Source organism: Podarcis muralis, chromosome 2 (genome assembly GCF_964188315.1).
Source record: "Podarcis muralis chromosome 2, rPodMur119.hap1.1, whole genome shotgun sequence".
NCBI classification, from domain to species: Eukaryota; Metazoa; Chordata; class Lepidosauria; order Squamata; family Lacertidae; genus Podarcis; species Podarcis muralis.
In genome coordinates, this window is record NC_135656.1 from 86,133,515 (window position 1) to 86,160,261 (window position 26,747).

At 45.4% G+C, this 26,747-nt stretch overlaps 1 protein-coding gene and 1 long non-coding RNA gene across 2 annotated transcripts in view; one reads left to right on the forward strand and one right to left on the reverse strand.

Moving 5' to 3' along the window:
- CHST13 (carbohydrate sulfotransferase 13) overlaps window positions 1-19,211 on the forward strand; it is a 53,154-nt gene extending 33,943 nt beyond the window's left edge. The window contains exons 2-3 of the mRNA XM_028719217.2: window positions 10,326-10,408; window positions 15,086-19,211. Coding sequence (XP_028575050.1) covers window positions 10,326-10,408; window positions 15,086-15,931 — 929 coding nt within the window. The 3' untranslated portion in view covers window positions 15,932-19,211. The remainder of the gene's footprint in view (window positions 1-10,325; window positions 10,409-15,085) is intronic.
- Window positions 1,045-4,191, reverse strand: LOC144327016 (uncharacterized). The gene is made up of 2 exons (XR_013391991.1): window positions 4,073-4,191; window positions 1,045-1,427 (listed from the first exon to the last, which is right to left on the reverse strand). It is a non-coding gene; the product is annotated as an uncharacterized LOC144327016 (long non-coding RNA).
- Window positions 19,212-26,747: the final 7,536 nt, after the last annotated feature.

Here is a 26,747-nt window from a genome sequence, read left to right on the forward strand (position 1 = left end):
GCCTCAGTGCCGTACATAACTTGTCATCCTTTCTGACCACAAGTAGGAAAAGGTTAAGTAAAGCAATTTGCAATTAAATCGATGAATAGAGGCCTTGGTATACAGTCTCTTCCCCCTGCCCCTTGAATCTTGGGTTGCCTTAGTAAAATTTTTTGAATTGCTTGTTTTATCAAAGATGACAAGTAGCCCAATGGACAGGGGTACTTTTTTGTATAAAGAGCTGAGGCTCATCCAGCTGATAGCTTCTATCTGTTAGGTGCTTGTGTAGTAAACTGGAAGTAGGACAAAATGGAAGCCTTTGAATGGAAAAAGTACTTTACACACAACAGGTTAAAAATACAGCTCATGTCTCATACTGTTCCTATAATTGCTTCTGCTTTCTCTGTGAAGACACTGTTAGAAACTGACTCTTGCCTTTATGCAGTGGAAACTTGGTATGTTCCAGACAGAAAGACACTCATCTCCCTTCAATTCAGTTTAAAATCCAGTAAATGTTAAGTAGACTAGAGGCACCTTTGTGGGACTCTCTCTCACACACGTGGCCTGCCCAGCTCAGTCAGTTCATAGCTTCCAGAGGGGAACAGGAACATTTTGATTCCTAGAAGGTTGTGAACCAGGGTGTTGTGTAATTTCCATGTGCTAATTTTGTTGATGTCTTAGGGATTGTTAATGGTTTTTATTATGATTGTATTGGGGGGTGTACACACATGTGTGTCATATATATATATATATATATGCATTGCCTTACAGTGGTACCTCGGGTTACATACGCTTCAGGTTACAGACTCCACTAACCCAGAAATAGTACCTCGGGTTAAGAACTTTGCTTCAGGATGAGAACAGAAATCATGCTCCGGCGGTGCGGCAGCAGTGTGAGGCCCCATTAGCTAAAGTGGTGCTTCAGGTTAAGAACAGTTTCAGGTTAAGAATGGACCTCCGGAATGAATTAAGTACATAACCAGAGGTACCACTGTACTGTGGGTTGTGCATAACACACACACACACACACACACACACACACACACACACACACTACAGTCAATCCATGGTGAAGTAATATATTTATTAGGACCAACTAAAATGTCACAAAATGGGGGGGTAATCTTTTCAGTTCTCCATAGCTTGTTTTTAAAGTAGGTTGTGTGGTAGAAAACAACCTCCTGGCATTGAAACTATGGTTGTTGTTGTTTAGTCGTTTAGTCGTGTCCTACTCTTCGTGACCCCATGGACCAGAGCACGCCAGGCACTTCTGTCTTCTACTGCCTCCCGCAGTTTAGTCAAATTCATGCTGGTAGCTTCGAGAACACCATCCAACCATCTCGTCCTCTGTCGTCCCCTTCTCCTTGTGCCCTCCATCTTTCCCAACATCAGGGTCTTTTCCAGGGAGTCTTCTCTCCTCATGAGGTGGCCAAAGTAAACTATGGTACCTGCATATAATCACAGTTTTATGATGGAATATGGGAGGGAGCAGTAGATTGGGCTGTACTAGATTCTAAGAAGTTTTCAAGTTGCATCTAGGGCTGCCTCACGGGTTGCTGGCTCCAAGAAGCTTACAATGGTTCACACAGATCCCAATTTTTGAAATAAAAAAAAATCCCCATCTGTCTCCATCCTTGGGTGAAACACACAGGATCCTTAGTAAATAGCATCCAAAATCAAGCTGGAACTGGGAAGTTTTAACAAAGTTGGAGACTAATTTTAAGAGATATACATGGAGGGAAAGTCAATATAAACTAAATTGGGTACTGTTGCCTACTAAATAGTGCTGCCCTCAAAAAAGGTCCATTCTTTGATTTGTAGACACTTTTCTGCTTCATGGGGCTATTAGATTTAGAAAAAGACAAGGTAAACAATGAACAAATACAGGAGTGTCAAAATCTTGCCCTTTTGGCACCAAATTTCAGAAATGATGATTTTAGGTTCTATGGGTTACAGATTGATCCAGGAAAAGCAAAGAGTTTGAAAGCCAACTTTTGAAACGGCAGGGATGCACTTGCCATAATTTCCAATGGAAATGCCAAAGGGCACCATTGGGATCGTTTCCAGGTCAGCATTGGATAAATATCTGATTTCAGATCGTCAAAAGCAGCAGGGCTGTTCTCTAAGCTGTATGTTCTCAAAAGGTTCCGAGGAACATTCACTCTTTATCCTCTGCCCACTCAATTAGTATAATAAACCAAACAGGCTTAGCTTCAGATTGATTTCCTTTCTGTTTCTGAAAAAGAGTGATGGGAACCAGCTGGCAAGTCATTACAGGGCCCTGGCTTTAAAGCTATTATTGTCATCAAACTGCTGGAGAATAATAGCATCACTGTTTAGTAGAATATTACTTCCAATTTGGAGTGGTATTTTCCTTTTCCTCAGCCCTACAGGCAAGATTGATGGCAGTGGTGGTGAACTCCACAAAGTCATTCTTCATACATGGAAAGGCCTTAATACAGTTGGATCAATCAGCGTTATTAAGTATCAGTTAATTATGTTGCTGCACTTCCTAATGCATGTTGGGTATTGGGAACAGAGGAGATTCTGTCCAGGGCCATTTTGCAGATTGCAGAGATGGTGGCGGGGCGTTTCACACATTAGATTCATTTTGTAATGCTCATGTTAGCACACTCCTAGAAATTTAAAGAATTAATCAGGAATGTTGTAGCAGTGGATTTCCTGCTCTGACAGAACTATAGATGACCTTTGTGGTTCCTTATAACCTTGGAATTAGGACCTGAACAAAACCTGGAAGTCCACCTCTGCCCTAGGTGTTTGAATTTTGAACTGGTTTGGAGACTCTTCCAAAAATACACACCAGTATATTCTGTTACATAGAGCTCCTTTATTAGATCAGAGTTTGACATCTGGAAGAAGATGACTTAAACAGAACAGGATTGAGGGGCTTTCAGGGGCTGGCTATGTTTGGCTGTATCACACTCACTCCTGGAGCTACTCAGCTATGTCTCTGCTAAACCTTTCAAGGGCCTTTGCATACGAAGGATGTCACATACAGCACCTGATGCATCGTAAAGTCAGGTGGTTTCGTTCCAAGACATTGCAATATCGGAAAGGCTTTTGTGATGGGGAATCCTGCTGTGCTGATGGCTGTAATCCCGACTTCTAGTGGTGACTAAGAATCAGATCTTGCCCTTCAGGAGCAACTATAGGTCAGTGGTAGATCACATGCTCTGCATGCAGAAGTTCCCACTTCAACCTTCTCACTTTAAGAGTGAAATGAAATTGTGCTGAATTTCCCAGCCTTGAAACTCAGTGTGCCATTTCTCCTATTTGTGTGTGTGTGGTGGTGCGCATCAGAATCGGCCACCATTCGGAGGTGGTGGCTTATCTTGAGAAGCAGGGCTGCAGTGGATCTTCTCTTCCCCTCCTCCTTTTGCTGCTACTTGCAGTGGCATTGGCAAAGGGAGAATTCTTCCTTCACAGTTGGACTGCTGCCCTGATGTAGCTGAGCCATTTGTGGCTCCCTTGGGGCCATTTTTATAAGTGATGCTTAAATCATGTTTTTAGGTTTTTCCACATTCTGCAAATTGAAAAGGCTACACTGAGCAGAGTGGACATTCAATTTTTACAACAGCTGCCTCCTGTTTTCTCTACCGCACTAACATTCAGAAAATAATATTTCTGACTGTAAGGTGTTCTTCAGTTCCAGCTAAAACTGTTCCCTGTTATGAATAAAAAATATGATTCAGTTCACATTTAAAGGTGAAGCTATGCGGGTGGCGCTGTGGGTAAAACCTCAGCACCTAGGACTTGCTGATTGCATGGTCGGCGGTTCAAATTCCCGCGGCGGGGTGCGCTCCCGTTGCTCGGTCCCAGCGCCTGCCAACCTAGCAGTTCGAAAGCACCCCCGGGTGCAAGTAGATAAATAGGGACCGCTTACCAACGGGAAGGTAAACGGCGTTCCGTGTGCTGCGCTGGCTCGCCAGATGCAGCTTGTCACGCTGGCCACATGACCGGGAAGTGTCTGCGGACAGCGCTGGCTCCCGGGCCTATAGAGTGAGATGAGCGCACAACCCTAGAGTCTGGCAAGACTGGCCCGTACGGGCAGGGGTACCTTTACCTTTTTTACCCATTTGGCAGTTTCTGAAACAATGCACGAACTGAAGCAGCCATTCTTCAAATTTTGCGCTCCCTTGAATTTTGCATTTCAGTTCTCCAGCCAAGTAACATGGACCAGAATGCAGGCACCGGGGTAAAGTGTGCATAAGATGCATATATTAGTGAAAATAACATAAAAATGCATTTTACTAGGGAAAAAACACTTTGCAGAAAGGTGTCTATTAAAAGAAATTAGCACTCAAATGCTGATGAATTTTCTTGAGGGCTTTTTAAAATAATACTAATTGCAAGCTGATGTGGAAATGCAGGAAACTGAGCTTAAGGTTAGAAAACTGAGAAACCAAAATTAACAGGTCCCCCCATCCCTAGTTCTGAGATAAGCTGCAGTAGTTTAATATTGGAAATCAGTAAGGCACTTAACTGATGTACAAGTGTTTGTGAAATCTGCCATCACTTCTGACCCAAGCCATGAAATTTGAAAAGCATACAGACAAAAGAGATGGCGTAATCTTTTATTTTAACACCACAACCGCCAGGTCCTGTGAAATGAAGACGCTTGGCTGATGCCCATTTCCAGGCAAGAGCTTCAGCGTTCTTTCACCAATAAGTTAGCTACTTTTTTTCTAAAAGAATAAAGATTACATAGCCTTCTCTTCCCCTTTTGCCAAGCAGACCAAATGTTCTGCTGAGTATTGCAGATGTGCATGAATGGTTCCTGCATATATATGGTTGCTGTCTCCTGAAAGGCAATGTTTTGGTCCTTGGTTGAAGCCCAGCTTAGTGGTGCCAAGAGGGGTCTGGAACATCATGCACTCCTTTTTATTCTCCACCCACACAAGCAAAAGCCATGATCAGATTTGAGGGACACATTGCAGCCAGCCAAAAGCACTCTAGGTTGGGTGCAAAGCAGGGGTGGTAAGGAGCATGGTTGAGTTATGTGGCCAGGGTAGGGTCTCAAGAGCCAGACAGAGAGGCTTGGAGAGCTGCATTTGACCCCGGAACTGAGGTGCCCCACCCCTGGAGCACAGCTATTCCATTACTCAACAAATCCCCTCCCTTTTTTGACTTTCCAGGTAAACTGACCTGATCCACACCTCCCGGACTGATGTGATGTGAAGATTAGGATGCAGTTATTCATTAGATTTCACACTTCTCAGAATTCTGCAGTAGAGCTCTTGGCATTAAAACCCACACCAAACAGCCTTTAAAATACATCTAGAGAAGCTTACATTGAGACAGAATAAGCATCTCCGTATAAACAAAATAAAAAAAAATTCCTTCCAGTAGCACCTTAGAGACCAACTGTTTGTTATTGGTATGAGCTTTCGTGTGCATGCACACTTCTTCAGATTCAAGTGTGAATGCACACGAAAGCTCATACCAATAACAAACTTAGTTGGTCTCTAAGGTGCTACTGGAAGGAATTTTTTTATTTTGTTTCGACTACAGCAGACCAACACGGCTACCTACCTGTAACTACATCTCAGTATAGATTTTGTGATAAGATAAGGTCAGGATTCACCTAGTGAGCCTGTCAGCCAGAGGAGTGTCCCTCCTTGAAATTAACTTGGGAATCTGAGAAGCCCCAGAACAGTGTGCAGAGGGAGGAGAGGGGCATCATAGCTATCGGCTATTCCGCTGGAGGTGGTGGTGAGGAAGAGCAAATGAGCCTCATTTACTGCCCACCGTGCTGCTTCCTTTCTCTTATCTGCCATATACATGGGTGCATTCTGCACTTACATGAAGATAGATAGATAGATGATAGATAGATAGATAGATAGATAGATAGATAGATAGATAGATAGATGATAGAGTGGCTTGATAACTGGGTCACAGAGCCAAGCAATTTCCTATTCAGGTCACTGTATTGTCCATAACTACAATGCTTGAGTGGGGCCTGCCATGGCTACTAGCATAATCAGTAAATATCCTGCTCTGATGGTTCCCTTGATAGCTCATACGCACACTCTCTGAAACAAGATATCTCGAATCCCAACTTTTCCTCTACTTGGCGGGCTACGAACATTTGTCACATTCCCACTCTTCATGTTTAATTTCCCCAAAACTGGCTGTTAAGATTCTCTTTATAGTGGAAGCCCTGCGCCACATGCCACCCTGCTGCACTCTGCATGAAGAATTATGTAACTGCCCTCAGGCTACTTGCCCCTTTCTTTAAGTGTGTTTTCATAAGGCAAGCTTTCATCTCTGCTTTATGATCAGCGCAGAGCAAGCACAGCTAACCTGTGGCCCTATGGATGCTGCTGAGTGACAGTTTCCATGCCCTTAACATTGCCTGTGCTGGTTTTGGCTGATGGGAGCTGATCTCCCAACAACCTCTGCAGGGCCAAAGGTTAGCCACCTGGCGGAGAGATTTAGAGACTTCTGACAACTCGATAAATAACTGCGCCAAAGGGTCATTTATACATCCATGTGCAATGTGTATCTGACAACCAAGGATCGCACTCCTTGCATCTGACAAAATGACCCCAAGTCCACAAAAGCTTATGCCGTAATGAAAAACTGTTAGCGTTTAAGGCATCACAATACTTCTCTGTTGTTTTAGGAAGGAAAAAAGTCTTAACTGCGCCCAGTTGCTTTTTAGTTTTCAGGTGCTGCAAAGATGCCAAAATGAGGTTCCAAAAACCATATTAGAACCATGTCTTCAATTAGGCCAGCTGAAATAGTGTGCAAACTCTTGAGTTCTCAAGAACTCTTCATCAAGCCACGTGGGGAACAAATTAAGCAGTGAGCCTCCTGGGCTGATTTTATAATACAGTTCCATGGATCTGTTGTGTATGCTCCAGTGCTCCCCTCTTCCCAACACAAATGCTCTTGTACACGTTGTAAATATCATCTTGGCTTGAGGAGATCAGCACTGCTAGCCTCCTGTTGAGAAATCCCTTGATCAAGCCCACACAGCAGGAAGGGGGCATAAGCATATTCCCTTGACCGCACAGAGTAGATTTCTACCAGTACTTAGTGACTAAACAACAACAAATCTGTATGAAAGCTGGTTGGTTAGCAAGTTTCTAACATGTTAGGTGTTGTCAAGCCAGAGCTGAGTCCAATTCAATGCCAGTTCTCCCCCCCTTTTTTTTGTATGTGGTTTGGTGCATGTTTTGTGACTGGGGGTCTTCCATGCGTTGTCTTGGAGCAAAGGCTGCACTCGCTGAGACCGACATTGGAAATTCCCTTTGTGCTTTGAGTTCTGTCTCTTCCTAGGCAAGAGAACTTGGTCTAACGGTACCAAAATCCTGTCAGTTTGGATTAGGTGTGAACATGTCCAATCTAAGACAGGGCAGAGAGAAGACCAGAATGCAGATTAACACTTGGTTCCCCATATCTAGCAAAGCTTACGTGACAAGCTCTTCCTATCACCCCCGTAACGGTACCTTTGTGGGCATGGGTTGTGGTTACTTGCAACATCGCACTTCTTCAGTAACCTGCCGCTTTCTCCCGACTTTTTGCATCAGCTCACAGAGCACTTGCCCTTTAGCAACCGCCAACCTTGCATTTGCCCAAACTGAGTAACTTCCCCTTCTGTCACATGACAAGCATGTGGTAGGGTTGGTGATATTTTTCTGGATGATTAAATTCTCCCCCTCCCCTGCTGATTTCCACAACCACTGCAAGCTATCAGGTTATTCACTGTGTAAGAATGTGACCAGCCTTAATTTCTCTCCCCCACCCCCAACTTCCCTTAGCATGCTGAGTTGATTTCCAAAGTACAAAGCGGTATAGGAACATGCATTTACTTGCTCTCTCAAGCCAGGGACAGTGGCATTTAGATTAGTGGTCTGTTACTTATGACTCACAGCCTGGAGTTCAAAAGCTTGCTCCCCTTCCCCTAGCATGCTCATCCTGATTCTTCATATTCATGCTTCTACCACAAAAGATCTAGATTTGCTATTTCGAACATGCCGCCTTGAAACCCACCTACTGTGGCGCCTACAGCAGGAGCAGCAGCACTACAAAGAGATGTTTGGGCCAGTCAGTTCTGTTCTGTGCTGATTTGCTGTTATCGCAGCAGTAATGAGAATACAGAGTATAGGCCTAGGGCTGGGCATCGTCCTATAAGCTTTGGGGCAAATTCATGAAGGATAAGGCTATCATTGGCTGCTACCAATAATGAAGGGCATGCTTTGCTTCCACAGACAGAGGCAGTAATGCTTCTGAATACCAGTTGCTGAAAATCACAAGGGGGGAGACTGCTATTGCACTCAGGTGCTGCTTGCAAACTTCCGGCAGGCTGACTACTGTGAGAACAGGACGCTAGACTAGATGGGCCACTGGGCTGATCTGGCAAGTTCTTCCTGTGTTCTTACATTGAGCCTACTACAATAACAAATATCTTCAAGTTCTTATTATGGGGAGCAAAACTAATGAGCATGCCCTTCTTACTTTTTTTCCAGAATCCTGGCCCCCTGCCTCAATAGGGTTCTTAGTCATTGCCATGAATGAATGTTTAAAATCTGCCTTGACAGGTTTCTCCTTTTTAATTGGTAAGCCACTGGCAGTGGCGCAGGCTCAGAACCTCACACACGAGCAGCTCAGCAGAGTGTGGCAGCTTGGCATGCGTTTGATCAGGCCTCATCCCAGCGCCACAATGGCTTCCCCTTGCTGCGGGACGAGGGTTCACTGGGTTGAGCAAGCCAGCGACTGTTACTGACAGCCACCGCTTCTTGGGTAATTGCCTGGAGAGTCTGGCCCAGCGGGAAGTGGTCTATCCTTGTGCCCACAGGGGTCTAATTATTTTGCAAGTGACGAGTGAAGGGTTTAGGTACTGTAAATGGGAAGTTCTAAATAAGGCAAACCACAGAATTTTGGTTTCCCTGTCTTACAGTGACAGTGGACAGTGGACAGTTCGACAGCGAAAAGCAAAAAGAAAAAAAAGAAAAAAAGAAATGCAGTAGAATTAAACAACAAACCAGGATAAAAAGTGGAGCACAGAAATATAGGGTCGTATGTGGTATGTGGCGTGCTCTGGTCCATGGGGTCACAAAGAGTCGGACATGACTAAATGACTAAACAACAACAAATGTGGTATAGCGCTGTGTGAACAGTCATCAGTGCAAGGATTTCTGCTTGCAAAATGGAACATTCTCTTCCCCGCTCCCCTGGACTGTTCTAGGGGTTCTCCCAACCCTCTGGAGCAGGTTTGTGGAGAGGGCAAGGGAGGTGGGGAGGGGACAGAGGGGGCAAAGTCCTGTTGCACAAGTGGATATCTTTGTGCTGATGGGATATCACCCAGAACGTAAAATACAAATCATAGAAGCGGAATTAAGACATAAAAGCCAACAAGAATTAAAAACAGCAGAGATAAAAATAGGCTAATTTGGGAAGGACTGGAAGAAAAGAAAAAATTGTAATAAAGGCTGAGAACATCACAATGTTGGGGCTTCCTTCACTTCTATGGGAAGAGAATTTCAGAGAACTGGTGCCACAGCACAAATAGCATGTGCCCATTTGTCGTGTTTTATTTTGCTTTCTACTGCTAGTATTTTTGCTACTACTGCTTTCTTGTTTTATTTGCCATTTAATGTTTCAGTGTGTTGATAGCTTCAATCCTTGTTAATAATAATAATAATAATAATAATAATAATAATAATAATAATGTTATTGTTTATATCCCGCCCATCTGGCTCGGTTTCCCCAGCCACTCTGGGCGGCTTCCAGCAAAATATAAAAAATAATAAAATCTCAGACATTAAAAACTTCCCAGATGTTTTCTAAAAGTTGTGTAATTCTTTATCTTCCTGACATTTGATGGGTGGGCATTCCACAGCGATACTTTGAAGGTGCTCTAACAGAAGAGTGGGATTAAACTAGTAAGTGAGAGCCTAATCTTATTTTCTCTAATAATTTTTAGTGGGAGGAAAAAGTGAGAAGTGGAGCAAGCGAGACAACCTGTTTATCAGACCTGTTGTGCTTTCCAACTCCATTGGGGAGGTTTTTTTTTGTCAGGCTTAGGTGTTCATCTTGACCCAGGCATAACAGAGCACATGTGAAAACCATTTCCCAGGCAGAATCTTCTCTTAGATGCCTACCACCCAAGCATCTCAGTCACATACTACAACCAATCGGGTGCCTTCCAGCTGTTTGGACTACAGCCCCTGCCAGCACATGCTGGAGGTCACCAGGTTGGCAAAGGCTGACACTCTGTGTGTGTGTGTGTGTGTGTGTGTGTGTGTGTGCGCACACGTGCGTATTCATTCATTCATTCATGAGTGGCACTTTTTAAAACTTCCCCCTTTCCTTTCCAGCTGCAGAGGACAGGATTCTGAAGTCCAGTTGGCATGGAAAGTCCGGTCGAAGTCCACTTCAGGCTCTTTACCACGGTGATCAGGTGAGTGAACGTGAAAAGGGAAAGTGGAAGGGTGTGGAGGGAACCGGCAAGAGTTGGGGAGTGCTCATTGTGTGTCAAAGTCCAGGCAACACACAACTCCTGCTATGATGCAACTTCAATGTTACTGTCTGCAGAGGGAGATGTGCGTTTCTTCTTCTTCTTTTTCTTAGGACAACTTTGCACCCAGGCCACAGTTTTTTTGACCCATTTTATTCTGCCTCGTTGATAATCACAGAAAGGTGGTGGGCAGAGGAGGGAAATTATGAGTTTGGTGGTTTTGTGTATCTGGAAAGGGGACTGAGTTGCTCTCATGCCCTGGCCACCCTGCTTTCAAAGCACCCAGCAAGCTAATCAGGAGCAAGTCTTCCCAAAGGTTAGCTCCTCTGTGAGCATGTTGGCTTTTCTCTCTCTCCAAATAGTTTGCAGAAGTTAGAATCAGTGGCATCAAATGCTTCTGCTGCATAGCTCAGGCTCTTGGGCTGCAAGTATTCTGGGAGGCTTCTGGCAAATATATCTAGATGTAGAAAATTGGGTGGAGTTATTTCTCTCTTAGAGATTAGACTCAATTGTCACTCCTGGGGATCTAACCTATCATCTTTTGCATGTTAGAAGCATGTGGTCTACTGCTGCACAATGGCTTTCCCCAAAGGTCCGCAGCTGTCCCTGCTGTTGCTCAGAGATTTGGTCTAGCAAGAGATTTATCCCCATAGGTTTATACCCTACAAACAGTGGATTACTTAACCAATCCTATGTCTGGATTGTACCACTTTAGGTTGCAGGGGGAGGCATGCACGATTTAACAATGCCCTACACTTTTTTTTTTAAAAGACCTAATTGCTGGTAACCTTTCCCACTGATGAGGCAGTTACCTATTTGTGGTGATTTTTTTTTGTATGTTTGGAGGATCATTCATGGAGATCGACCCCCACTAGCAGTTTGAAATGGTGCAGTCCAGGTAAAGGTTTTGCCACCTTATCCGATGCCCCTGACTGCTTGGCCACAGACTCCATTTAGCAGTGTGATTTATGCTAGGAGACTGATGCCTGGCAAGGGCAACCTAGGAACAAGGAAGGTAGGAAACTCTCCGCAGTTCAGATACCACAGGATGTGTGTGTGGCTGTTGGAAATGGAGTTTGCCAGAATACATTTTATTTTCTCCTCGTAACCACCTACTCTTGCCTTCCTTTTGACAATTAATTTAATGGAAACAGGAGAAAATGAAAACCAGATAACTGCTCCCACGGCAGCGACGATGACTCCCCAGTGAACCCATATAGGAAACGGAACGGCTGCTTTTCAGTGTTATAACGTTTCTGCCTTAATGTCTCAACTGTGTTTTTAAAGAGGAGCCATTGCAAGCGCACAGCATTCTATAACTTTTAACCCTTGTGTTACACAAAAGCCGCCTGGCTCTTGAGAAACGGGGTGAGTAAATGGCCCCTGACGTAGTCAATAACCATAGCTTCCTATCTAAGATGTGCCCCAGCTCTGGGAGATGTGAGTTCAAATCCTGGGTCAGCTTATGAACATAAGAGCCCTGCTGAACCAGGCCAAAGGCCTCTCTCTAGTTCAGCATCCTTATTCCTGCAGAGGCTGGCCAGCGAGGTCTCTTGGGAAGCCCTCTTGCAGGACCAGGAGCAGCACTAGAAATAGTCCTCTCCCAGAAACTGGTATTGGGAATAATGCTGCCTCTGTTCCTGGAGTAGCCACTGGTAGTCTTATTCCCTGTGAGTCTGCTGTCTTTCTTTTCAAGTCACTGTGTCTGAGCATTGGTCTTACTCCCCACCTTGGAAGTGACCACAATCAGATCCAATTTTGCTGGATGGCCAAAACAATAAGGTGTGATGTGCCTGCTCCACCCATCTCTCTGTCTGGCATTAAAAGAGTGGGTTGGGGTTTTTTTTTTATGTTATCCCTCTTCCTTTTGAAGAGAGTGAACAAGTCTTATTTGGCCTGGCAGATGCCAACGGGTGAGTGAGAAATTGAGGCTTGCATGGTAGGTTGAGTAAGCAGGCTCCTGGGCTGTGATCTAACAGTGCCTGACAGCTGTCAGGAACCCTCAGAAGACAAATGTGAAGGAAGCAAAAGGTCTACCTACACGTTGCACAGCCCCTCCTAGGAAGAAAATGCTGTTGCTACATAGTGGGAGCCTTACTTGAAAAGGTTTTGTGTTGTGTAGGCCAGATTGTGGTTTCAGAGCCGTATGCTTTTTAGTAGAAGCTCCGTGCTTAAAGCTAGGAATGCTTTTCTGGGCGCAAGACAAAGAATCTGCTTAATTGTGTAACAAAATGAAGAATGCGCCCTGCGCAAATGTCCAAGATTTATCGCACGAACAGAGCTTTAAGCCCTCTGTGGGATGGTGTAGCTGATTCCCCCCCTCCCCCAGAGAATATTTTGCGTACGGGGATCTTCAAAAGCAGGCCTTTGGCACGACATCAGAACTTGTGTGATGGTGGAAGGAGCAACCGAAGGAATGAATGCAACTGAACCCACAGCTGCAGTTCACGTGCCGAAACGAGAGCTTTCTGTCTTTAACGAAATAGGAGGGAGAGAAGCAGGGCAGACTCCTTCCATTAATTGGTGTTGCCTTGTGTTTCCTTAAAAGGGGGGGGGGGTGGAGAGACACCGGTGGGTATAAGTGTAGAAGAAAGCAAGAGGAACACACATGCATACCTTCCAAGTCATGAATCCAGTTCTTGAACTTGTTCAGAGTAGCAAGCCCTGGGGCAGCACCATGACCTTGGAGTGGCCTGACCTGACCCCTTCCTAACAGATGGCTTGCACAGGAAAGAACCGCAATAAGGAGCAGGGAGGCTGGGATGTTTGAATAGCCCAAGGCAGTCTCTGCTCACGTCATCCTGTCCCAGAGTTAACTTTGCCCTGCCAAGAGCACTTGGCCAGGCCTGGCAGAGATGACTGGCAGAATTTGAGACCGGGGGAAAGAGGCGGTGGATGAAGATTGGAACAAATTTAAAGTTTATCTCAAAAACTGTTGTAATTTGGAAAATTAGGGGCTCAGAGTTATAAGAGATAAAGAACTACAGTTGTTTTAATAACTAACAGAAGTTAAATTTATGAAATATAACCAAGTTTATTATCAGAGGGTTGCTGAAAAATCTTGAAACAAGAATGCAGAAAAGGGGTGGTATGGGGAAGTCGATTTTGTGTTTGTTTATGTTTATGTTTTTGCTTTGTTTTTTCTTTACTTATGGAAAACTAATAAAAATTTATTATAAAAAAAAAAAAAAAGAGCACTTGGCCAGGCCTTTCATGAAGGATCCTTTGATGCTCCCTTTTCCTTTGCCTTCAGACTGGGCACGTAACAGTGATGACGTGACACACTTTAACAGCACCTCCCTCCTCCTCCTGCAACTCTCTTGTACACAAAGCCAGGTTACATCTCCCCTTTCCAAATGCGCCGGCTGGCATTTTAAATCTTGTGACATTTAGTTATCACCCAAACAAATTAGCAGATGTACAGGGAGAGAATACAAACAAATGACACCCCCCTTTGTGATTCAGGTTGCTAAAAGCTCTGAAGGGGTCCTAAGGAGCTTCATATCATGTGGGCACATCTACATTACAAAGCTATATCAGGGTTGTGTTTGTTTTTTTTTTTTTAAAAATGGATGTATGCCCCACCTGTTAAAAAGCATATCTGTGTGTGTGTGTCTGTGTTTCTATAATCGTATCTAGACACACACACATTAAAAATATCTATAACAATAAAAACATTACAGTGCATATAGATAAAACAGCACAACTGTGAGGATTTATAAAAATGAGTTAGAATATGCAGACTTTTAAAAATATAGGCTATACCAGTTGACCTCCCAAATAATTCTGTGAATTGCTGTTAGGTGAGGGTGCTGCACATTCTTGGTGGCTGCAGACTTCTCTGGGGTATAAATATGCCTTATGTGAATGCCTTTTTTCATTGCAGCAACATAGTTGAGGTAAAGGTAAAGGACCCCCGGATGGTTAAGTCCAGTCAAAGGTGACTGTGGGGTTGCGGTGCTCATCTTGCTTTCAGGCCAAGGGAGTCGGTGTTTGTCCACAGACAGCTTTCCGGGTCATGTGGCCAGCATGACTAAACCGCTTCTGGCACAGTGGAACACTGTGACAGAAGCCAGAGCACATGGAAATGCTGTTTACCTTCCCACCACAGCTTCACCTATTTATCTACTTGCACTGGTGTGCTTTCAAACTGCTAGGTGGGTAGAAGCTGGGACAGAGCAACGGGAGCTCACCCCGTCACGACAATTTGAACCGCCGACCTTCCAGTCAGCAAGCCCAAGAGGCTCAGTGGTATAGACCACAGCGCCACCATAGTTGAACCCCACCCCTAGATTTGTAGAGTTGGCAGAAACCCTGAGGATCATCTAGTCCAATGCCCTGCAATGCAGGAATAAACTGTCCCTCCTTCCTCCTCTTACTCTTTTGCCAACTTTGTTGCCAGCCAGAGAAGAGGTAGGTGCAGTGTTTTTTTGAAGGGAAGTTGTCCCAGTAGCAAGTGATCTCCTGACAACTGCCTTAGAAAGGCCTCCAGATTCTTTATCTTCTTGACATGTAGGTGTTTGTGGTGCTGAGCAGAGAAAAGGTTGGGATCTGACCAAATGCACTTTACCAGCCAAGTGTACAGTGACTCTTTCCACCTCCCCTCTTCTGTCTCCTCAGTTTGAGCAGTCCTCCCTGCAGGCGACGCACCAGCGCAGGCGGGACCTGCTGAACAAGGTGTGCAACCGTTACACGCGCAAGCGGCGCCTCCTCACTCCTGATGACTTGCGCCACCTGGTGGTTGACGATGTTCACGGGCTGCTGTACTGCTACGTCCCCAAGGTGGCTTGCACTAACTGGAAACGGGTCATGATGGTCTTGACTGGGCAGGGCAAGTACCAGGACCCGCTGGAAATCCCAGCCAATGAGGCACACGTAGCTTCCAACCTGCACACTCTCTCCGAGTACAGCATCCCCGAAATCAACTACCGCCTGCGCAACTACCTCAAGTTCATCTTTGTGCGGGAGCCTCTGGAGCGGCTGGTCTCTGCCTACCGCAACAAGTTCACCCGCAGCTACAACACGGCATTCCACAAGCGCTACGGGACCAAGATAATCCGGCGGCATCGCCAGGACCCCAGCGACGAGGCCCTGGAGCATGGCCATGACGTGCGCTTCGAGGAGTTTGTGTACTACTTACTGGATCCGCAGACTCAGCGCGAAGAGCCTTTCAATGAGCACTGGGAGCGAGTGCACTCCCTCTGCCACCCCTGTATCATCCACTATGACGTGGTAGGCAAGTACGAGACATTGGCCAAGGACTCCAATTACATCCTGCGACTGGTTGGGGCTGACGCAGGCGTCAAGTTCCCCTCCTCCTCCAAGACCACCAGGACCAACGACGACATGACGGCTAAGTTCTTCCAGAACATCAGCCCCTTTTACCAAAGGAGGTTATTTAATTTATACAAAATGGATTACTTGCTCTTCAACTACTCCATCCCGACTTACTTGCGCACCCGATGAGGTGGTGACCAAGCACCCGGGCCTCCCTTTGCCTTTCCTGATTTCTGCTGTCAGCCAATGAACATAAGATAAGAGATAACCCTTCCTCTCTTGTTGTGATGGTCAATCCATTGGGACTCCAGTTTGTCAAAACTGCAGCCACTGTTCCTGTCTCTTCCTTTCCCTTATGTCAGTTAAAGAAATCTACTGTTGTTTGATTATCCTTCCTCAGCCAAAGAGAATTGTTTCCAGGAGAACACAGGAATTTTGGCCTCTTTTTTTTTGGTTAAGGAGATTGGAGAATCAACCTGGAGCAATCAGAGAAGCAATAAAACATGATATGCATTTTATGTGTTGTTTAATATTCCCCCAAAGCCTCTCTCTCTCTCCTCGTAGATTGAAGAAGCAGGGGGTGTGAGCCAAAAGTGTCTTATTGTGAACAATGTCTTTAGTGTGAACTAGAATTTTTCTGTGAGACAAAGCCTTATTTCTTGTCCCCTCCTCGCTCTTTCTCTCTCAACCAGTGTTGGATATGACTGAGCACTTACTGCACACAAAGCCCACCAAGTTATACTCCCAAGCAAATTCCATTTATATGAATAGACTGCACTGGGGCAGTGCTGCTTAATAGATTGTCCATTGGAGTAGGGTGGGGTATGCACACAACATATTCATGCATATGAATGGCCTGAACCAAAGCAGAAATGAATGCCTTTCTTCAATCTTTAAAAAAAAAAAGTCAACATGCAGTCATTGCATGAAGGAATTGCTGTGGCTTTCTTTATGTGCATCACTCAGGAGTAGCCAACGTGATACCTTCTATATATTGTGGATGATAACTCCCATCAGCCCCAACCAGCATGGCCAACAGCCAAGGATGATGGGAGTTGCAGTCCAAATCATCTGACAGTCACCAGATAGGCTACCCTTGGCCTAGCTCACCATGGGCCTAACCAATTTAAGCTCTAGAAACAGGTTCTTTAATCTGAAAAATGGGTGGATATGGAGACAGAGTTGGGAACACCCTTGGTATTAGAAGGCTAGCAATGTTTCGTTTTACCAGTCTGAGGGGAAATGTACCTTGAATTAGAATTGAGCTTTTTGATCTGGTTCGCACAACCCAGTAAGCCAAACTATGGCTTATGGGGGACTACATGGGCATCTGGCTTGCCACTGCTTTGTTCTCCCACCCTCAGTCATTTTTGCTCCTGTATTGTGCTAAGCCAAGGTGCCTTCTGGACCAGAGCTTGTAGCTAAGTGATGTCTCACTCACTATGAGTTGTAACCAAGAGCAAGCCTTTGGTTTCTCATATTGTGTGAACCAGGCCTTTGTGCCCCACACCATTTACTGTCCCACCAGGTCTGACTCCATAGAAGGGATCCTGCTCACCCCACAGACCTCTCTTGGCAAGTGGAGCATGTAGAACATGCCTTGTAGGACTAGTCAGTTTCCTGCCCTTGCAGGTATCCATCTTTCTCTCATGCGATTTCCAGAGGAGGGAGATAATGTCCCTGGGAAGATGGTTGCCATCTTCTCTCTAGGAAAGCCTGCATCCTCTTTACCAATCATCATTCTTAGGAGGGAAAGAAATGTATATTTTTAGCAGTGGCCTTCACCTCAGAGCTAGCCACTCTCTAAGCCTGAAACAAAGGAGAGGATGTAGGGCTGTAACTCTGAGGTGGGGCAGGCAGCATTCTGTATTTAGATGCTGAGCTGCGGGCTTCTAATTGCAGCTCCAGAATAAATGCAATCCCTGTGTGCCCTGTAAATTAGAGGTGTCTGGAATGTTCAGAGCAAAAGCTGGACTTTTGGAAGTGGGAAATAAAAACGCCCCTTCCCTTCCAAACCCCCAACCACGCTTTTAAAAATGTTGCTTATAGTTCTTCACAACCCTTTTGTTCCACCCTCTCTTGCTCCTTCAGTGCCATTGTTTTCCTGCTTTCGCAGCCCCAATATGGGGATCACATATTGACCCCTATGAGGTCACAATGCCATATAGCCAATTGGATTTTACTAAACAGTGACATCATGACACATACTTGGAGTGGGAGCTGTGCTTCTTTTGCTGACCCTGAGAGAGGGCAGCTGCTTTCCCCTTTGTTTCCAGTCCTCCCAGGAAATTCAAACAGAAGAGGAGTACTTTCCCTAAGGGAAACACTTTTACAAAAGCCACTTCCCCTTCATGCCAACCTCACTACATATATTTATTTATTGCCTTATTAGGGTAATGTCTCGACTGTTTCCCCCCATAGAATAGGCATGGGCAACCTGTGTGCCTCCAGATGTTGTTGGGACTCCCATCAGCCCAAACCAGCACAGCCAATAGTCAGGAATAATGGGAACTGTAGTCCAATGATATCTGGAGGATCACAGGTTTTCATGGATGGCCTAGGACAAAAGTGTAACAAAGTGTGTGTGTGTGTGTGTGTGTGTGTGTGTGTGTGTGTCTTCATGTCTGTGTCCTTTAATTGGAAGAGGGGATTTCTCCTCCCAAGTGGTCCGTCTCTGCTTGGCACTTTCCTCAGCTCCTTCCTTTTTTCTCCTACCTCTGATTCATACTCCACACATTCAAAAGCATTTTTAAACCTCCCAACTCTTGTACAGAGAAAATGAAAGGGCTGAATGCTGAAACTTGGAGCCTCCCCTGCCTTGGGGGATATGAGGCTCCCTCATTTGTGGTTTTGCAAGTTGTGCCTCAGCTGGGCCAAGGTGCCATTCTGAGTGAAGGGATGGTGGATTTGGAAAGAGTTGGCGCCCTTAAAATTCTCCTTATCAGCTGGATTTGGCTCAGGAAGAGTTTGGACAGAGAGCAGTGTTCATTGATTGGGGTGCCCTGCTCTGTACAAATCCTACACCCAGGAAGATTTGCCTTACATTAAGATTGGATTATATTAAGACTGAATGCACCGTTTGTCATAGACTGGTTTGCATATTGATCATTGCTTCCCGCCCCCACCCCCACACCGAAAAGCTGCCTTCGTTTCATGGGCCAAGTCAATCCTCCAGCATATCCATTTTTATTTTGCTGCAAAGCACTTTGAAATCCCAAAGAACTTGAATGCACTCTAGAAGTGGGAAGGTAGGAAACCTTATTCAGTGATGACATGGGTTTTGGAGGGGAAGAACATGTTTGGAGTGGTAGACATATTGCCTAGATATGGACGAGAGAGAGAGAGAGAGAAATTTCACTTGTAAGCCATGGTCAGTCTGCCTAGCTTTGGAGCATTTGTACTTGAAGAGACAATCAGTTCAGTCCAAATGGACAGTTTTGCTTCAATAAAGCAGCATTTTTGTCTCTACCATGTTACCCTTGTCTTTGTCTTTGTACATAATGCATCATCTCTGTTAACTAACTGCGCTGATAGAGAGGATGTCTGTGCTGCAGGCCTGGATCTCGTGACTTGGGCAAAGCGATGGTCCATCTGGGGCTATCGAGATGACGTGGACAGCCTCAGCCTGCCACAGCCAGCATGGCCAAATGGTCAGGAGAGCTGGGAGCTGCCATTTGCCAACATCTGGGCTATCCTTACTGTTCTGAGTGGGCTTGGGGTAAAGAGACTTGAGTAGCCATTTGGAATTGCTCCCCACAAACTGAATCGGGTTATGCAATAGCCTAAAAGCGTGTTTCATATTATTAAAACCTGGTCATAAATGCCCCTGTGACTTCTCTGTTTGTATGCAAACTTTCCATACAAGAGTGCAAGCCTCTTGAGACTGGTTGCACCTAGAATCAACATAGAGCTGTGGGGACACCTCGAGGCCGATTGGGTGAACTACAACCATTTAAACTGAATGCGATACTCTTCTTGCACCTTGACATTCATGCTGCTGTTTCTGTGAAGCAATTGCAGGTCTGTTATCTTCCACATTCTCCTGCTTTTTTAAATGGGTAATTCTGATGCCATTTCAAGTTAAGAAGCCCCAAAGCAGCAGGAGGGGAGGGTGCTGTTGTGCTCACGTCCTGCTTGCATGATTCTGTAGGAACTTGGTTGGCCACTGTGAGAATTGGATGCTAGACTAGATGGGACCTCATCCAGCAGGCCCTTCTTGTGTTCTTTCTGCTTAGGAAATTGACTGGGGTTATTGAGAGATTGCATAGTAACCAACTTCGGGAAGGGAACTTTGTAGGGTGCTTGCTATATTTTCTTTTTAAAAAGAAGAATTTAGAAAGATACTGGCTCAGCACTATTGGGCCTTATGGCATAGACAATGGGTAGGGAATCTGTTACTGGACTTCCAACTCTCACGAGTTCCCAGCAGGCTGGCTGATGGCCAGGCGATGGGATGGTTGTACTCAAGACAACATCTTGGGGGAGGAGGTACCAGTTTCCCCTCCATGACATAGTTTTACTTTCAAAACAGCAGATCTAGGCACTATTATATAACAGGGCAAGCCAATTAGAGTTGACACCCTAAAACCTTCATTGTTCTGCTACCCCCTGAATTCTGGAATAGCAGGTAGAAATTGCATTTCCTTTTAGGAGCTTTTGTGTTCACAGAGCAAAACAAATTTTCAATCGAAGCAATTTACTGTAGGATGTCCCTCCCCACTTAAATATTCCACAGTATGTTTTTTTGGTAACAGAATGCGCAGGAGAGAACTGGCTAGCAAATATTTCAGTATGAACTATGAGTTGACTGCCTGTCACTGGCTCTTCCTACCGTTGATCTCCCATCCCATCCCTGACCCAATGGGCGCCAGCCACCACTGCTGGAAGGATCTGTGTGCCTTTAACAGGCGAGCGGCAGGCATCAATCCAACAGATGCAGCTTTCCTTCCCAGCATGGAGATGTGGTGACAGGAGCTGATGGATGAGCCTTGCAGCTGTGGTCCTAAAGAGAAGCATGTGTGGATTTGTTGGATGAATAAATACATGATTTGTTTCAGGTGGGGGGGGGCGGGGGAGTCAGCTGGCTGTCCTACGAAAGCCTGCAATCTACCAAGAAGAAAAACTTGGTTTTGTCAGAAGTTCCACAGCTGCTGTGACCTGAAGCCTCATGTGGGTCTTTGAAGTTAATTAAGGGATCTGCTTCTACATGTTGGCTCTTCCTGGGTATGGCTGCCCTCCTGGTGCATCAGAGCAGATTGCAGAATTCATCCCCCACCCTCTTCGCCCACCCGCCTTGCTGTGCGTCATGGGCTGAATGATGGCACTCGTCCTCTTTGTCTCCCGCATTTGGTGCAGAACCAGCGAGGCCATTTATCACCCCTATTCTGCTGAAAAGTCTGAATAATCTTATGTGGATTCAATCTTTGTCAATTAGATTAGAGAACATTGAATAAAACGGATTTAAATCTGCTCTCTTCCCCGGTTGCATTAATCAATAAGCTGCCACCAAACGGCCACACTTTTCTCTCGCTCGCTCTGCGGCAGGATGTGTGCCTGCCCTCCAAAGAGCTCTTGGAAAGGGGCCTTAATTATTTCTTTGCAACATAACGCCAAAGGTTTTGACTTGGTAATAAATCTTCGTTATCCCCCACAAAGATTTTTATTTAAAAAACAATAACAACCCAACCCTGACCCAATTGCTGCAAGATGGAGAAAAGTCTGCTGGTCCAAGCTAACCCCCTTTTCGGAATAGTCTATGTAGAAAGAAAATGTCTGGCTGTCAATTCCAAGGAGAGCAGGCCAGCTCCGGTTAGCACTACTTCCCATGCAAACCACAACTCTTCCCTGCAAAGGCCCATAGCTCAGTGATAGAGCATCTGCTTCACATGCAGAAGGTCCCAGGTTCAATCCCCAGGTGGGGCTAGGAGGGTTCCTTGCCTCGGCCCCTAGAAAACTGCTGCCAGTCAGTGTAGACAGTTCTGAGGTAGATGGACCAATGATCTGACTCAGTATTGGGCAGTGGTACCTTGGGTTACAGACACTTCGGGTTACAAACTCCGCTAACCCAGAAGTAGTACCTTGGGTTAAGAACTTTGCCCCAGGTTGAGAACAGAAATTGCACTTTGAAGGGTAAAGTGGTACCTCAGGTTAAGAACAGTTTCAGGTTAAGAACGGACCTCTGGAATGAATTAAGTTCGTAACCCGAGGTACCACTGTATTACTTATACCCCGCCCATCTGGCCAAACCTCCCCAGCCACTCTGGTCAGCTCCCAACAGAATATAAAAAACACGATAAAACATCAAACTTTAAAAACTTCCATAAACTGCCTTCAGATCTGATGGGAGGGTGTTCCACCAGGCGGGCGCCACCACTGAGAAGGCCCTCTGCCTGGTTCCCTGTAACTTGGCTTCTCGTAATGAGGGAACCGCCAGAAGGCCCTCGGTGCTGGACCTCAGTGTCCGGGATGAACGATGCAAGGCCACATTCTTTGGGTCACCTACAAGGCTGTCGCCTATGACGACAGTCACTGGATGTTGCCCTTTAAATCTTAAATCTTCCCCATTCCCTCCCTGGTTCTGTTGTCTTCTTCCTTCTTCCTTCTCTCACCTGCTGTGGGATGGAGTTCCACTTGCTGCCGCCACAGGTGAGTGTGGGCTGGGTGATAGGAATGCAGCAGGAACAGATTGAAGGAGCCTCTGCTGCCCTTTCTCCTCCTGCATTTGGAAAGGAAAGGCTGGTGTTCAGGATACAAGAAAGCAGCCCTAGTGGCAAGAGGTAGTGCAATTATTTCCCATCGTAGCAGCAGAGACCCTGATTGAGTCAAAGTACCACACGGCTGGGGTTTCCCATCACACTTTCGAGTGGTAGAAGCCACTTGGGAATTTGTGGGTAGGCATAAACTATTGACAGAACCGTTAACTGGATTTAGCTTGGTGCTTCTGAGCTGTGTGGAAAGAAGACCTATAGCAGGGTATCCAGTGAATAGTCACTGTTGAAGAGAAGAAGAAGAAGAGTTTGGATTTGATATCCCGCCTTTCACTCCCTTTAAGGAGTCTCAAAGCGGCTAACATTCTCCTTTCCCTTCCTCCCCCACAACAAGCACTCTGTGAGGTGAGTGGGGCTGAGAGACTTCAGAGAAGTGTGACTGGCCCAAGGTCACCCAGCAGCTGCATGTGGAGGAGCGAAGACGCGAACCCAGTTCCCCAGATTACGAGACTACCGCTCTTAACCACTACACCACACTGGCTCTCTGTTGTGAGTTTGTTGGGCATAATTTGCTAAAAAGGTGCATTGACTGTACGTGTGTGTGTGTGTGTGTGTGTGTGTGTGTGTGTGTGTGTGTTGACCCCGGACAGGTTTCAGTGTGCCACTGTGATCCATGGGCTGAAATAGGTTACCTAATGCTGGATTCGTGCGTATGAGGTAAAAAAATTTTTTAAAAATGCACCCTCATCAACAAGAATGCAACTCTGTTGACTCTATCTGATTGGCTCCTAGTGTTACATAGGGGGGAAATGGAGCTTCCTTTCATGCAAAATAAGCAACAGCTGAATTCTTTCTCTTGACTGTTGAATGCACTTCTTAAATCACTTAGAATTTTCATAAACAGCACCCCTGCCTGTTTGCTTAAAAAACATTGTGTTTGTGCCAGACCAGGAGTATGTTTGTTTGAGTGTGTGTGTGTGTGTGTGTGAAATGCCCAAATACCGAAGTCTCCTTTCAGAGTTTGGTGTTAAATAACACAGCTTTGACTGTTTACCAGGTAGAGGGATGAGGCAAATACTGTGCTGGGGCACCCGGGGGATTTTTAAAGGAGGTTATTCAAATCTGACGGTCTTGACCTGTTGGCATTTTGCTTGCTCCGCGTTAGAGAACGTTTGCATCTCTGTCAAATTGTTGCTGCTGGAAAACTACTGGCTGATGCCTGCAGAGTGGCTCTCTGTGGTGGGGAATAAGAAGTGCATCTTCTGTCATTTGGGTAGCCCAGATTTTCGCAGTTAGGGGTGGGCACCACTCCAAGCTTTATCAGGAAAAACATTTCTGGCTACTTCCAGTTGTGGCTCCTATTAATGGTTCCATCCAGTGCTTTTTTCTGGGGGGATGCAGGGGTACACACACCCCTGAACATTTTGTGAATCTAACAGGAGAAGAAACTAATATTCTTTTTTAAAAAAATAGTTTCTTCTCTAGCACGGTGAATCGTCAGTTCTGCTGATACCCCTGATGGCAGCCTCATTTCCTATCATGGTGTTTCCTGAGTCTCAGACAGAAGCGAGCGTTTAATGTGTGAAGTAGGAGTTGGAATCTAGCACGGTGAATGGTCAGTTTTGTTGTTACCACCTCGGATAGCAGCTTCATTTCCTTTCCCAGTGTAATGCATGTTCTTTGTACTTTTGTCCATTTACTGTATTTATTTTTCCTAATTTGAACTATAAAATGGTGATTTTCTTGAGTCAAAATGAAAGTACTCCTAAACTTTTTTTTATTTTTTAGAAAAAAGCAGTGGTTCCATTAGGCATATTGGTGAGAATCCAGGGAGAGGGAGAAAGAGTTCCCTGGCTGAACTATGCACTTTTGTCCGCCCTGACTCCTCCAACATTCAGCTTCATTAGAGCTCCACAAGTTCTAGCATTAATGTGAGAGGAAACAGTCTAACTACCTGTGACCCCTGTGCCATGAATAATAAGAATACTTTGGTAAACTTCTATCAAGTCAACTTCACTTGCTTTTTCTCTAGAAACTAATAAGCCTCAAATGCTGCAACCATTCCTCACAGGGCAGCTGCTCCATCCAGAGCCAGTTTAACCACAAGGGAAACTAACTGGCTACTTAGGGCAGTAAAAAAAAAAATCAGGGGTGGCAAAATTAGAAGAGCAGGAAAATTGGAAAGTGGACAGGCGATGATGGTGGAAGAGCCAGCAGCCGCCAGTCCCAGTGATCTTTGGTGTACCGAAAGGCTGCTGCCATTTTATCTTGAGGATAAAAACCTCTGGGAAAGGGCACCAGTGGCTGCTTCAGAGCTCCCTCAGAGCTGTGGTCATAAGGAGGAGGATGTGGCTGGCCCAGCAGGGTTTGGAGTAGAGGCTCTATCCCTCAGGCTGGCTCTCTGTCTCCCTTGTGCTGGGGTGGGAGGAGATTCAGCCCCCCTGTCTCTGTGCCCAATATGGTCTCGGTACAAAATACAGTGTCACCACCTACCTACCACCTTGTACTGACTCCACTCCAAGTTCCAGGAAGCGAGGCAGAACAGAGTCTGAGTTAGCAGCTGGGGGGGGGGGGTGCGACTTTCAATTCTATCCCCCCCCCCACTTTAAAAAAGTGATAGTCTTTACTCACTTCACTTCATTTCCATGTTTGAAGGGTAGTTAATGGGAGGCGGAGCCTACTTGTTCTGGGATGGACAGAAAGATTGTTCATGGGTGATATAAGGCAGAGTTAACACATTTTTAAAGTGCTGAATGTTGTTATTTATGCTGTATGATTTTGGTGTTCCAGCTATTGATTTCCCTGTTATTTTTCTTTACATCCTACTGTCATTGAGGAAAGAATTGCTTTCTTAAATAAACTGGGTGTTTGATACTTACAGGCAAAGATCCTGTTGTGTTGCTTAGTTGAGAGGGAAATCGTTCCTTTCTTGCCAGAGGTAGTGAGAGGTTTTGTGCTGTTCTTTGTATATAAGACATTGCAAATGAAGAATAATGGGACTCCTGCCGTCCTTTGTTTCTCAAGATGGATGTGAGACAACAGTGATAATATCATGGACTGAAGACAGATAGTGATTTTTAAGAAAGGATTCCCCTCTGTGCCCTATCACAGTCCTGCTAGCGGTATGCTGCCGTGCAGCTTATCAGTGAAGCATGAACATGTGAGATCATCTGAGATCCGCAGGAACATGAAAACTAGTAAAATCCTGGAAATATGTTACGAGTAGGCCAGGTGGATTTTATCTTCAGAAACCTGCCGTTTACAGAAAAGGCACTGAGATTTGGCCCTGAAATTCTCTGTGGGACTTTTGTGAATCTGCCTCTTGATGAGATGGTTCCCATCTCTCTACTAGAGAACGCAAAGATTGGGATGTGTGGGCCCCCTGGCAATATTTTTTCGAAAAAGGTTCACTAGACAAACAACTTTAAAGATGTGCCTTTGAAATCCCCTTTTATTGGAACTTATTTCCTCCTGTTGCATCATATCTCTGTTGGGAAACTGCCAGGGAGATATTGTCCATCATGGCCCCAAGCCGGCTGCCGGACGTCCATCGATCTCCCATAGCCAGGCAGATCCAGCAGTTAGCGACACGAAGCCTTAGAAATAGATTGCCACATTCTAGGCTTGTGCACACTGTTCTTTATCAGCAGAAAACACAGCCAGAAAGCTTGCACCGCAGAAGAGCATAATTTACAGACTTTATTTAGCGTTGAACAGAACAAAGGAAAAACACGACCATTCTGTGCCAGTGTCTCTGACCGACTGAAATCGAAAGGAAAACAGCAAACATAAACATCCTGTGACTAGGACATGCGCAGACTCTGTGACTCACAAGCCTGCTCTCTCTTAAGGTGGAACGGAAATATCCCAACATCCTCCCCCTTTCCGTGTAACCTGTAGTACCTGTGGTTCAACCCAATTGCAACCTCTGTACGTAAACCTTAAGTTGTTCTCTGTTAACAACCTTAGACAACAGATCAGCAGGAATTTCATTTCCTGCCATGTAGGACACCCGAATCAGTCCTTTCTGAATACACTCTCTTGCACGATGTAGCTTAATCTGCAAGTATTTGGTTCTCTGCTTGCAACTCTCTGAGTTCAGCAAAGCCAAACACGATCTATTGTCTTGATACACTTGTATAGGACATTTCACAGAAACCCCGATGTCCTTAAACAGTTGCATCAACCATTCACAATCCATGAGTGAAAATGACAGAGCATTGAGTTCTGCTTCACAGGAACTTAGGCTCACTGTTGTTTGCTTCTTGCACAACCAGTCAAACAGGCAGTGGTTGTAC